The following is a 12,838-nucleotide window of genomic DNA, read 5'->3' on the forward strand; positions in this document are numbered from 1 at the left end:
ATCACTCTCCACAGTACGCGTTGCGATGAAAAATTTAACTTTATTCAAATTCATCAGCGAAATTTCCATTGCAATTTTAAAAGCACGTCAAACAGAACATTTTTTCTAGTACAATTTGTTTACTGAATACCGCTTTGACCTCTGGCAAGAAACATCATCAAGAAAACGACTTAGGCGAAATTGAAATCAATAACATCCAGGCTAAGTCTCTCAAACTGAGAAGCCAACAACGGAGAACTCTGTCCAGGTTTCAGCATATAGGAGAGAAAGGACACGAAATTTTTGATGTATTGCCAAAGCATAAAAGAGCCACCTGGGAAACTATTCAGTATAACATTAGCACAATAAAACAGGTCATTCGATATTGTATATTTTTCCTTATTTGCATTGCATGTTACATAGCACGATCTAATTGCCAATAAACACTTTGGCGAATCGTTGATAAAAACGCCCCACGAGTCGCAATAAGGTAAGCTTCGTACTGATTATTTATTCGAATGTGCCAGACAAGACTTGTCGTGTTCAGTCTATAATGAAGATATAACTCATTTTTTCGCGTTGTGCACGGCAGAATAAGAATTTCGTCTTCGCCTAAATCAGGATTGAAGAAGGAGAGGTATGGATTTTCCATTCTAACCGCATCAGTCCTACTGTTCAAAATACTAAACATAAAATGCTTACATTTCCTATAATATAAGTAAGTAATTAATTTTAATGAGAAGCCTCTGTTTTGGGGGATTTTATAAGTCCTGTAACATTCGCAGAAGCCGTCAATCCATTTCTTGGAAGCGTCAGAAATTCCTATATCACTTTTTTTCTTGCCGCAATCTCTTTCAGCCAAATGCGCGTGCTCCAAAGCGCGATTTTCGAACACTTTATTACAATTTTTTGCAGCTACCAAAATGTGCTTTCAGTTCAATTCAAACTTAACCACACCTGAATTTTAAGTTAGGTTTGATCGTGAAAGGAGATTGAAATCCCAGTCGCTCAGTCCTTTATTTACAGTGCGCAAAAGAGGGGTGTGTGCATGCTTTGTGGTAGACAACATTTCCATGTATATGTTGTAGTTCAATTTTACTCTTGGTGCAATTTAGCAGCTTCCTTTGTTTGAAATGCATCATAATATACTACCCGGCACACACCAAAAGAAAGGTTAATACTAAATTGCACGAAGGGCCAATTGGCAGCCCCAATCAGTATAGCAAGCCTTAAGCAAAATACGTAGTCTCCATCCCTGGTCGTGGTTATCATATACCCAGTATCTAAGCATATAATATTTAGGCTTACACAAAGTATATGTACCCCCACAAATACTCGTGTGATACCATTTTGTAGCTCGTGAGAACCTCCAAACCCAACTTTCATGAAACTTTTTCTTTATCCTTAAGGTGTAAATTATTTTTACTTAAAAGGCGATCTGCATGATGGCTTCATATGAATGACTACAAGTATCAGAATTCTTCACTTTTTCTTATAATTTTCTTTCATGCTCGCTACAGCAATTGTTATTGAAACCCCCAGCGTGATTTAAAATTCTAAATAATAAAGGAGTAACGAATTCGAAATTAATCCTGGAAGTTGTAGACAAATTAAGACATCGGTTTAAGACATAGCGTTCTGTTTCAGTTGCAATAAAAATGTCAGTTGTGTTCAATGCAATGTTTGTGTGAACAAGAGAGGGTGCGGAAATTGATTATACCTGCCTGACATGTCTTGACGCCATTTACAAGGGATTGTTCTATTATGATGATTTCAACTTACTAACCGTTTACACGACAACCCTGCGTTTTATGTTAATAAATAATCAGCAAATAACTACTCTCTGCCATTGATCAACGTCTTTAAAAATTGGCATCAACAGCTATGAAGCAGTTAGTCATTTTGAGAGAAATTGTTATAAAAAAGTTAATGCGAAAGTGAAAAACTTCCAACACGTATCAGCTCTCAAATACCCCCAAACTGTTGCTTATTTAGCAGGTCTTAGTGCATAGCTTGATGTGAAACACTGAAGTATTGCATTCCATGTGCATCTCAAAAAAGAAATTGGAAGCTTGTCGGCGTGGTCAACCATGTCTTAAATAGGAGGGGGTCACAAATCTTTGTCTTCAATGAGAAGATCTTTTAAATCTCTCAAATATTCACAAATTCATGACTTGGCACTCATTTTTGGTGTTCGTATGGTTGGAGTACCACTTAGTTTTACTGTGTAAGACTCGTTAAGGTCGAAATGGGCTTAGAGCATTGAAGTGCCGTGAAAACAAAAGGCCTAGGCAATACAGAGACTCTCAAAACTTTGTTATTGTTCGCCTTCAATCATCTTGAACAGTATTGACAATAAAACTGTATGCAAATATTTTGAATGATTCCGGCGGTTAAGAACGCGCGGCTCCTTTTTGTTGTTGTTCAGTTTGGTATTTAGACGAGTCGAATTCAGTTAGACACGTTCAAGGGGCCGGTATTCCTCGAGGACTGTTTTGGTAAGATCCAGCTCTTTAACCTTATATATAAAGCTAACATAATCGTTTGAAACCCAAATAATTTGTCAATAATGTGCGTGCTTACGGAATTTTGATATTTGAATCGAAGCACACAAAGTAATACTATAATTGAAAGCGCACCTCAGATCGGCGCTATGCCACTCCGACTGTTGACTGTTCATTTTCCCACCTGTGTCTCATTCGACAGTTTTCAGTTTGTCGCAGGAGGTAGTATTTTGGCCTGTTTGTCCGCTTCTTTTATACGAGTCATTTATTTGACGATCTCAGCTTGTGTCGCTTTTCTGGGGATTCCGTTAGACAATAACTTATAACGTCAGTGTCCACATATTCTTTTGACGGCGAGCTTACATGAATCATCTCTACCTCAAACGACCAACGTCTTTCAAATACTTCTCAAACTGCTTGCATCATTTGATAGGGCTTGATGCTGAAAGAATTGAGTCAACTGGATTTACCCGGTAAATTTTGTTTTCAAGAGATTGGCATGGCTAGAAGTGAGACAGTCTTGAGGGTATTCCAGAGTATACCCAAAAATTAGATGGTGAAACTATTCAATATGATTAAGTTGTTACTCTAAAGTATAAATTAGCTGAATTAGCAGGAATTTTAGCCAAAAGTAAGCTTATGACGTACAAAATGAGTGATATTTCCCGACACGATCTTTTAATATCTGACACGATTAACGATTGCCCTTAGAGAACGTATATGACTAGATTTCGACTGAATGCAATGTTTACAATATGGAGACAACCTAAAACGAGAAAATGCAGCGGGGTACGTACCAGTGTATTATAAAAGAACTTATTTCAGCCCTGAGGGAAAAATGCTGAGAGGAGGCCAGCATGTGTAATTATTACGAAATAGCTTATAAATACAGAAAGAAACGTGATCAACATACATATAAAAAACTCTATCAAAGTTAACAAGTTGAGATATGCTGTAAATTTCATATTAGAAGGAATTTGTCTTTTTCTTCGGTGCTAATAGTGTTTGTGTGACTTAACATCATACGAATGATATAAGTAAAAGCGGCTACGGACTTATTGGGGGTCTTATTGCGGTCATATATACCGGGCCACGCGTTTCGTATACAGTTCAATGACTAAACATAAAGATTACATTGTTAAGATTCCTTATCAGTGCTACCACAATAACATAAAGCTTAATAGGTCGGTTCAACTTAACTACTAAGGCTGCAAATAACCTTTCATATATGAATAATCAATTGCCTACGACAATTCGTCCTCTACGCGCTCAAACACGTTCTCAGACGAAATTCTTTGCACCAGCAGGGTCTGATATTGGAAGAGGTAAAACATCGTGTGCGTGTAGAGTCCATAATTATTCGTGTCAGCACTTATCATCTCTAAGTTGATGAATTGTGCAGAACATTTATTGTGTTAATTACTAAGTGCTTCAACTGGTCACTGAAGCAAAACCACAGTTTTTTGTCTAAGAAGCAGTCTCGTTTCCCTTAACCAGCGGTCGGAAAACGAGAGCTCTGGGAGCAACCAGTTCAGGCGTGCGCCATAGATGCAGACTGCGCAGTGAAACCGGATGGGCAGAGTTCGGTTTTTTCAAAATGGTTGCTCCCAGAGTTCTCGTTTTCCGACCACTGGTCAAGGGGAACGAAGACTGGGAACGAGATTGTCTAAGAAGTTGTTCTCGCTACTGTATAGGCTGGTACAATCGCGCATGCGTTATTTCTAGACTTTTGATACCTGAGATAACCCAGTATTCATGTACCACAATCCAAGTCTGTGGTTGGTTCAATTTTTGTAATCAAAAACGTCGAACGTCACTGGATTTGTATTGAATTCCTTAAAAGGGCTCAGTCTCGGCATTTTGAGTTACTTTGGCCACGTACAAAACTACATTTAAATTGAAGGAAACCTAAAAAGATTAGTTTACTAAGATAGAAAAACACCAAAGAGATAACAATAAACCATAAAGGAACAACGATCGTTAAGGGTGGAGAAGATTAGCACGGATTGCAATCGAGGAACTTAAAAATTGAGTTCAAACATTTCCAAGCTGCTCAAACCATGACGAAGCTAGTTTAACTGCGTAGCCATTCATTTGGATTAACCCCTTTCAATGAACTGTCAGCAAAGTTTCCTTTTTTGCTAATTTAAGAATTATCACCAACCTTAACAATCTCATAATTAAAAACATGACCTTCCCTAGACTAGAATAGTTATGATTGAATAAATATTAATTGCGCCTGCATAAATAGCTCGGGATTTTTTTTTTTTTTTTTTTTTTTTTTTTTTTTTTGGCTAGTCTTACATCTTTACTCTATCGCCATTCTCTTCTCGATTTTGTTATCGGAAAAACTCCAATACAATTTCCAAATTCTTTTTGGTGATAAAAATGCTTATTTAAATTTTGATACCACTGTACTAAACAAACGAAACGATTTCAAGTTCGTAGACCTCATGGCTAGCATTATTGTCAACGCAGGGTGAAAAAGCAAAATAAAATTAACTCCCCGTCAATATATACCTCAGTATAGCAATTAGTTTACTTATAAAGCATTCATATTTAAATTTATAAAGCTGCCGCGATGACGATTTCCTATTAACTCTTTTATTTTTGAAAAGGCTGCATCATCCTTTTGACAACCTAACAAAACTATTTCTCAAAAGATTATGTCACAAAGCGCAGCTTTAGTTTTATTGCATTTAAACGATGTCTTTTCTCCTCCGAAATTTATTGAACTTTTTCACGATCATCAAAATGCTTGTTGGAGTGTATATTACTTATTTAGCAAAGATCTTTACAGACCAAAGAGAGTCGGTTGAAAATCATAATATAATTAGTAGAACCCCTCTAGCTTTTCCCCAAGTGACATCCTTAACAAACTTGACGAGGAGGCAGAAGTTGTGTCTGAAATTAAATTTAGCTTCTAAATATGTAACTGCCTTTCTAGGGAACAATGAAATATTTTTCGGCACAGAGTCCTTTACTCCTCATCAAGGTCACTCTTCTGTTAACAGCATGCCCTGGATTGTAAGTATATTTTAAATTTTAGCTTGTGTGGATAGTTAAAGTATTTTAATTTCATTTTCAATCCTGAGTTGAAACTCTTTTGCTTAATTTGCCAAGCGTACACCATCGTAAAACTTAACAAACGCTTTGAATTGCTTCTTACATGTACAGATCTAATGGCGATGTGATTTCAAAGCTTTTCGCCGACTACGACAAAGCCTTAAGACCTGATTTTGGTGAGTACAGATCTTGCATTCAATATAGGCAAATTCTATCATTTGTTTCGACTAAGTTGCAGCTGATTAAAATGCATATGACTGCTGCGGGTAAATTTCTCACACAAGGTTGATTAAAACTACCAATAGAACTTACTATCGAGACTTTGACAGAATTCTCTATTTATCAGTAATAAAGAATGCATTGAAGAGGTGAAAGTTTTTTTTTTTATATTTAGAAAGCGGCAAACCTACGGTCGTGCAATGTTCTTTGACTGTCGAATCTTTTGGCAACATTGAAGAGGCTAATATGGTATGTATATATGTATCATTTTATCGTTTTCAGATCCCTAAATTGATTTCTTTCATGATAAATTTTATTCTCAATTAACGGTAATATTCGCATTACTGACGAACGATTACAATTTTCATTGCGAGAAATCTCGCTTTAATTTGAAGAAAGAAGTAAGTAAACCTCATGGACCAGCACGCGAATTTAACACGTGACTGAAACATAGGCGAAGTAGCCTGCAGTAAAGGCAGCTTAGCCTAGCCGGGGGAATGCGAATTACACCTCGCTATCAACCTGGCGCCTCATGCTCGTTTTATTATCGCTCTCGGCGCTCTTTCCCGCCAAACCACCTGCTATGCAATTTGCGACGATGCGACTTTTAATTGAGGCAAAAGAAAACAGAAATTTGAGATAATTTCATAAATAACCTCTTAGTGACACTAAGCTGAAGATCTGATACCATTAAGAGCTGGAAAGTTTCCATTTGTGAAAGTTAGGTTTGTTGATCTGTCATATATACCTGTCATAATGATACCTTAACTCGTTTTAAATTCAATTCAACGTTCATATCACTTCAGACTGCAATGTTGTGTTGTGTCCAGGCAGTCGCGGTAATTTAGAACTACAGAGTAATATCTAGCTTTCCCATGGAAACGATGTGATTTTTTTATTATTATTATTATTATTATTATTATTATTATTATTATTATTATTATTATTATTATTATCATCATTATCAGCAGCAGCAGCAGCAGGAGTAGTAGTAGTTGTAGTATTTTTATTTTTATTCTTACTTTATTTTATTTTATTTAGGAGTACAGGGTGTACGCCTATTTCCACCAGCACTGGACAGATTCACGTCTGGCCGGAAAACTAAACCGTACCATTACCATAAAAGGAGGTGACATCGACAACATTTGGGTCCCAGATCCCTACTGTTATAACGCACGTGAATCAAACATGATGATGCCAGACGAAGAAACCCACAGCAACGTCAAAATAGATTCCAATGGCAAGATAACATACAGCAGAGGGTGAGGTTTAAACTTTTCCATGAAACCAATGCTTTCGCAAAAATAATGGTTTTTTTGCTTAGTTAAGCTGGCACCTCAAACACATTAATAATTCATCGAGTTTAAACAAAGGCAATCATTAACTTGACGGTGTTTGGATATCTGATCTCAATTAGCATCGATTTTATTTCTCCGTTATCTCCTTAGTTTTAGTTTTGATTGAGAATATATATCAAACACTCAAGCCGGACAATGTTTGACCACATTTCCAAACACCTCGAAGTTCGTCAAAAATACTTCCCTGTGCGTCAACACTCTTGCCGGTATTTAGATATGTGGTTCAACACGGTCTTTCGTGTTTAATATTACTGCATTTTACCACAACTAGATCGATGATACTGATAAAGAACAGTTTAAGTATACTTAGATTATTTGCCAAGGAACAAATTGACATACACGTCACGTAGACATAAGTTGTCAAGGAAACGTTAAAGAGAGCAAGGGAAGTTTGGCTTTATTAAGGAAGATAACTGGAAAATATCTTTATTTTTTGTCCAGTGGACCAAACTGGCATCTTGGGAATGCGTTAAACAATTTATGAAAATTGGTGCACAACCACCTTAAATTCCGAAGCGAAGTTGTCTCAAAAAATTGCCATAGTGTGTAAATCTCTAGTTCATGTACACTTGAGTTTGTGAGCGTACTCAAGAAGACTTTCATTTTTTAATTATATTTATTTACTGCATTACTTTTTGCAATGTGGCTTGACCTGTTACGATCACGGCCACCGATTTCTATTACATAGTTCGATTGATTTAAGATTACACCTAGTACTTTTATGTTGTCTGTGTTTTTGTTTAAACTATGTTGTATCAGGGCTTTATTTATAAATAATGCTAAATTGAATGCCCCTGAATAAATAGAGCGGTTTTCATTTGAATGTCGTAAAACCAAAACCAAACCAATACCTTACCAATTACACTGCTCAGCCAATCTCAAACCGTAGTAAAACCAAAACCTGATCACTTTCGACACTCAACTGAAAACCACTCTATTGATCTAGATAAAATAAAAGTAAAGACTAACATTTACCATTAGTTTCACGTCACGCTTATCACAGGCTAAGTTTGCTCGCCTCGTGCATTATGGACTTGGAGGATTTCCCTCTGGACTCACAGAAGTGCTCTCTTAAGTTTGGAAGTTGTAAGTGATACCATGGACCTTATTAAAATGCTAGTTTATTCTCTTGATCAGGTAATGATTAATTCTGTCTAATCACTCTTCTCAGAACTCTTTCCTCCGCAGAGGCTTACTAGGTGTTACCGTGTAGGGGTACCCACAGGGGCAAAGCACCACGAAAGAGGCCTCTGCGGAGGAGAGAGTTGCCAGACTATAGGCCGGGAGACAAACGGACCCTCTAAACACATGTCAAATGTGCCAGTTGCCTTACAGGAGTGGTCAACTTTGTCGATCATGGTGTAGTAATGGCTGGATCAATATTGACGGTTTTTACCAGACGTCAACAAACTTCTGAAATCAAAGCTGTAAAATCAAATACCTTACACATCCAACCATTAATCTCTATGCCAAGTAAGGTATCGACTCAAAGCATTTAGGAACTTGTTATCTCTGGTTGAAGTGTTTATGAACTGTAACAAAATGATATTCACATGGAGAAAGAGAGAGAGAGTCTTGAACGGAAAGCCTATGATATGGATAGTAAAATCTACCTTAAGTTACTTCTTGAACAATTCCTTTCCATAAAATCTTGTAATTTTCAGAAATTTTATTCGCAATAACTCAGTATGAGACACATTGCAAACCAGATGTAGGTATTTCTATTTATTCTATATTTTTTCCCTGAGCAATCACAGTTTTTCCTACACTGATGAACACCAAGAGATTAAGATCTAAAAGAACACATCCCCCATACATGGGCCTCTTCCAATGATAATCTTTTTCAATTTTTTTTTTTTTCAATCTAAGTTTAGCCCGTGGTCATACTGCGAGGCTATTTTAAAAGAGACACCTGATTGGTCAAAGTCTTATGAAGACCCATCCGCAGCCGACTTCAGGCCTCAAACTCAAACAAGTACTTGGCTAATATAAAATTCAATGAGAAACCTGGCTGATGATCATTAAGAATCCCATTCTATTTTGAAATAATTACAGTGCATCTATAGAAACTAAGCTTGTTTGTGTTTCCATACGCAGACGGACATACTACTGAGGACGTGATTTTCATGTGGGTTCCTGGAAAGACTGAAGTTTCCGTTGAACACAAAGAAATGGCTCAGTTTGAATACAAAGGCTCCAAATTAGAATCAGACATAGATATGTTTGCCTCAGGTCAGTTAAAACACTTGTGGCATAACTCCGTTCCCGCTATCACTACCACTTTTCCATACCTTCAATTTGATTTTTATTCATTCATTCGTCAAACCGTTTGGCCCTATATCCATTTATTACATCCATTTTGAAATCACTGGTGATCTTTGCAATCTGACAGGTTTTAGGCAGTGCAACTTCTTCTAAATGGCATTTTTTCCAAGCCCATGAGAATAGAAAACAAAACCAGATTTCAAGGCTCGTTTTGTTTTCTGTTTTGAGATGTAAAAGCGTTTCCAGTTCTGATTTTTTAACAAACGTGCTACTGGATCGATAAAATACTGGTACTGACCAAAATCCTGTTTTGAACGATCAAATTGTGCGATTTCAAAATGGATGTAATAAGGTGGCAATTGGACTTCTTGGTTCACCGACTTCCTTATTTGCGCTCCACCCTACTTATACTTCTGATTAATATAAACATTTTCCTTTAGGGAATTATTCAACTATGACAGCAACATTCTCATTTGAACGACGCATCGGCTATTACCTTATTCAAGTCTACTTTCCAGACATATTTGTTGTAGTCCTAAGCTGGATTGTCTTCTGGATGGACAAAGATGACATGGGAAATAGAATGACCCTGGGAATCACCTCCATTTTAACCATTATGTTTCTTCTTGGATCTCTCAATGGTAACTTGCCTAAAGTCAGCTACCCAAAGGCTCTCGATTGGTATCTGCTGGTGTCATTCAGTTTTGTGTTTCTGACGTTAATTGAATGCACGATCGTGTTTCTCTTTGAATCGAGCGCCAAACAAGACGAGGAACAGATTAAGTTTACGGTAATTAAATTACTTTCACCTTCTCAAGCTGTTACATTTCCTAGTATCAGCGACCAAAATGTTTTCATTTTTGAAACCCCTGTGCTTAATTTTTTAATGTATGACGGATTAGGGGTTGGGGACCAAACTCCTCCCTTCGGTCCCTCCTGTAAGTCTGCGATTGGTACACCCTCGATCAGAAAGAAAAGATGTGAGGCATATATAACCAATGTTATGCAAATAAGTTCGTACCAGTGTAGTGTTCACAATATATTTGTATAGATCTGTTATCAGACCTCCAAAAACAAGATTGCTTTTAATTTTGTGTCATATCGAGAAAAAAAAAATTCAGTGGTGAAATATGTGAGATGGGTGCTTGCAATCCTTATAATCATAGTTATATCAATCGTGAATCGATTTTGGAAATGCATGTATGGTCTTGGGCCCAGCTCAAACGTTCAATTTCACATGAGACGAACTAAACTGAGAGAATTAAGTCCATGTTTTTCGATCTAAATTCGAATAAAGCTCGACGTTTGACCCAACAGTCGAGCTTTACCCATTTCGATCGACTCAAATTGTCTCATGTCAAGTTCGACGTTTGACCTGGGCCTTAGTCTTACTCGTTAATAGACAAGTTTACTGCGAAAGCAACATTTTGTGCACTCAGTAATTTTACGTTTTTGTTCTTATTCCAGAAACACGACGTTCCTCTCATGACGAGGATATCCACATCAGTAAAATGCGCAGTTGGCTCGAAGGCAGAAACCAGAACTACTTCAGATGACGTGTACGGCGGAGTACCCGATAATGACCTTGAAATGGTTTACCGCGCGGCCAAAGCTAACAAAGCAGTGGTGGATGACATGTCACTCCATAACAAAAGGGACGCCAAAAACAAAAAGAGGGAGAGGATTGCTGACAAAATTGACAAGGCATCACGTGTCTTGTTTCCACTGGCCTTTGTTGTCTACAACGTCGCCTATTGGGTCTACTTCAGTAAATGATAGGCTGAATTAAGAGCACGGAGTCAGACAGATCCTGACTACCGTAGGAATCAGGCACTGTTCTCTTTAATTTTGAGGCCCGGTCCACACTAAGCCGGAGAATTTGAAAACGCAGCTTTATTTCTACGGTTAGACCTACCGTCCACACTAATCCGTCACGAAAACGGAGCTTTTCGAAAACGATGACGTCACGACGAGCATGTGAATTCCCTGGCCGAGTTTCCTAGACACAGATCCAAAGTGACCAGTGATTGTTGCGTTTTCGAATTTCTCTGGCGTAGTGTGAACAGAAAACATTTGATGCGTTTTCAGAGTGAAAAGCGGTTTTCAAATTTATCCGGTGTAATGTGGATAGGGGGCTCTGATAACCTGAGAAAAAACATTTCTACACCTGCAGCTCAATCTAGTGACCAGGACCCATTTGGTAACTGCTAGAGCATTTGGTAACTGCTAGTTAGAGCGAACAGTCTTAGTCTTTATTACATTTACAATACTTTACCCAGTGTTTCAATTTGTAACTCTATCTGACATTTTTCCTTTACGAATTACTACTATTGATATCTATAATTAAAAAAAGTTTTTGAAATACTCCTGACCAAAGTCCATAGAAAACGAACAATGTGTGTAGCTGTGTGCACATTCACTAACAGCGAAAATATGTTTCCTTAATAACAGTGTTCGGATCGTTTCTTCAGCATTTTTTGAGAAGCTACAATATCTATTATGGCTTCATTGAAACTGTAACTTGGTAGCGGCGCGTAACTTGGAGTAGGTGAAAGTTGTCCTTACGTTCAACTCATTTGTTGCTAAGCAACGCTTAATCACGAGGGGTACTCATTGACAAGAACAAGTCGCTTCCAGCTTAGCTTATTTTTCATTCCTGCGTGAATTGTGGTAGTTATTGAACATCAGAATAAAAGTCACTATGAGAGCACTGTTTGTTTCACTTTATAAAATAACTGAGTTATTACGCGCGCTCTCATTAGTCGATAGGTGTGTTTAGATGAGAGTATGTAAACATGGTTGTGACGTTTAAGATTCCCGCGTATTTTTGAGAATTAATTTTATAAAAGCAATAGAACACTTTTTCCATGTTGACATGGCCTCATCTAAACACTCGGGGGCTTGGCAGAATTCTCGAAAGTTAGGCAAACCTGAGACGTAGTCTCAGGTTTGCATAACTGTCTGGAATTCTCCCAACCCTCTTCGTGTTTAGATGAGGCCTTATAAACAACGATTAAGTGCTCCATTACTACATATTGTTCAAAAAATGTGCTGTAGTCACATAAGAAATCAGTTGGGACATCACGCTAACCGTATATTGGAATGGGTGTGAGTGAGTGAGTGAGTGAGTGAGTGAGTGAGTGAGTGAGTGAGTGAGTGAGTGAGTGAGTGAGTGAGTGAGTGAGTGAGTGAGTGAGTGAGAACTTTATTAAAGTGTCAAAAAACCCTATAGCCTGGGAATAAAAACACCATATTAATTAGGGGACACTGCTAACAAACTATACTAATACTAATATTAATACAATAATAAATGACTTGAAGGGCATTATGTGCAGCATAGGATGCAGCCGTTACAGCCGGTGTCCATTAAGCGAGTTATATCCCTTTTGCGAAGATAGTTTGTAAAAGCCTGCAGTGCCTTGGCTGATCTGTCAGCCATAGACAGTT

At 37.6% G+C, this 12,838-nt stretch overlaps 1 protein-coding gene across 1 annotated transcript; it reads left to right on the forward strand.

The window, feature by feature from the left end:
- Positions 1-445: 445 nt before the first annotated feature.
- LOC145460602 (gamma-aminobutyric acid receptor subunit beta-3-like) lies at positions 446-12,445 on the forward strand. Its single transcript, XM_081445474.1, has 10 exons — positions 446-469; positions 572-616; positions 5,431-5,510; positions 5,661-5,725; positions 5,944-6,017; positions 6,810-7,030; positions 8,130-8,212; positions 9,224-9,358; positions 9,832-10,181; positions 10,859-12,445. The coding sequence occupies exons 3-10, from the start codon at positions 5,437-5,439 to the stop codon at positions 11,165-11,167; spliced, it is 1,311 nt and encodes a 436-aa protein (XP_081301600.1). The 5' UTR covers positions 446-469; positions 572-616; positions 5,431-5,436; the 3' UTR covers positions 11,168-12,445.
- The last annotated feature ends 393 nt before the right edge of the window (positions 12,446-12,838 follow it).

The sequence above is a fragment of the Orbicella franksi genome, chromosome 11 (genome assembly GCF_964199315.1).
Source record: "Orbicella franksi chromosome 11, jaOrbFran1.1, whole genome shotgun sequence".
Lineage (NCBI taxonomy): Eukaryota > Metazoa > Cnidaria > Anthozoa > Scleractinia > Merulinidae > Orbicella > Orbicella franksi.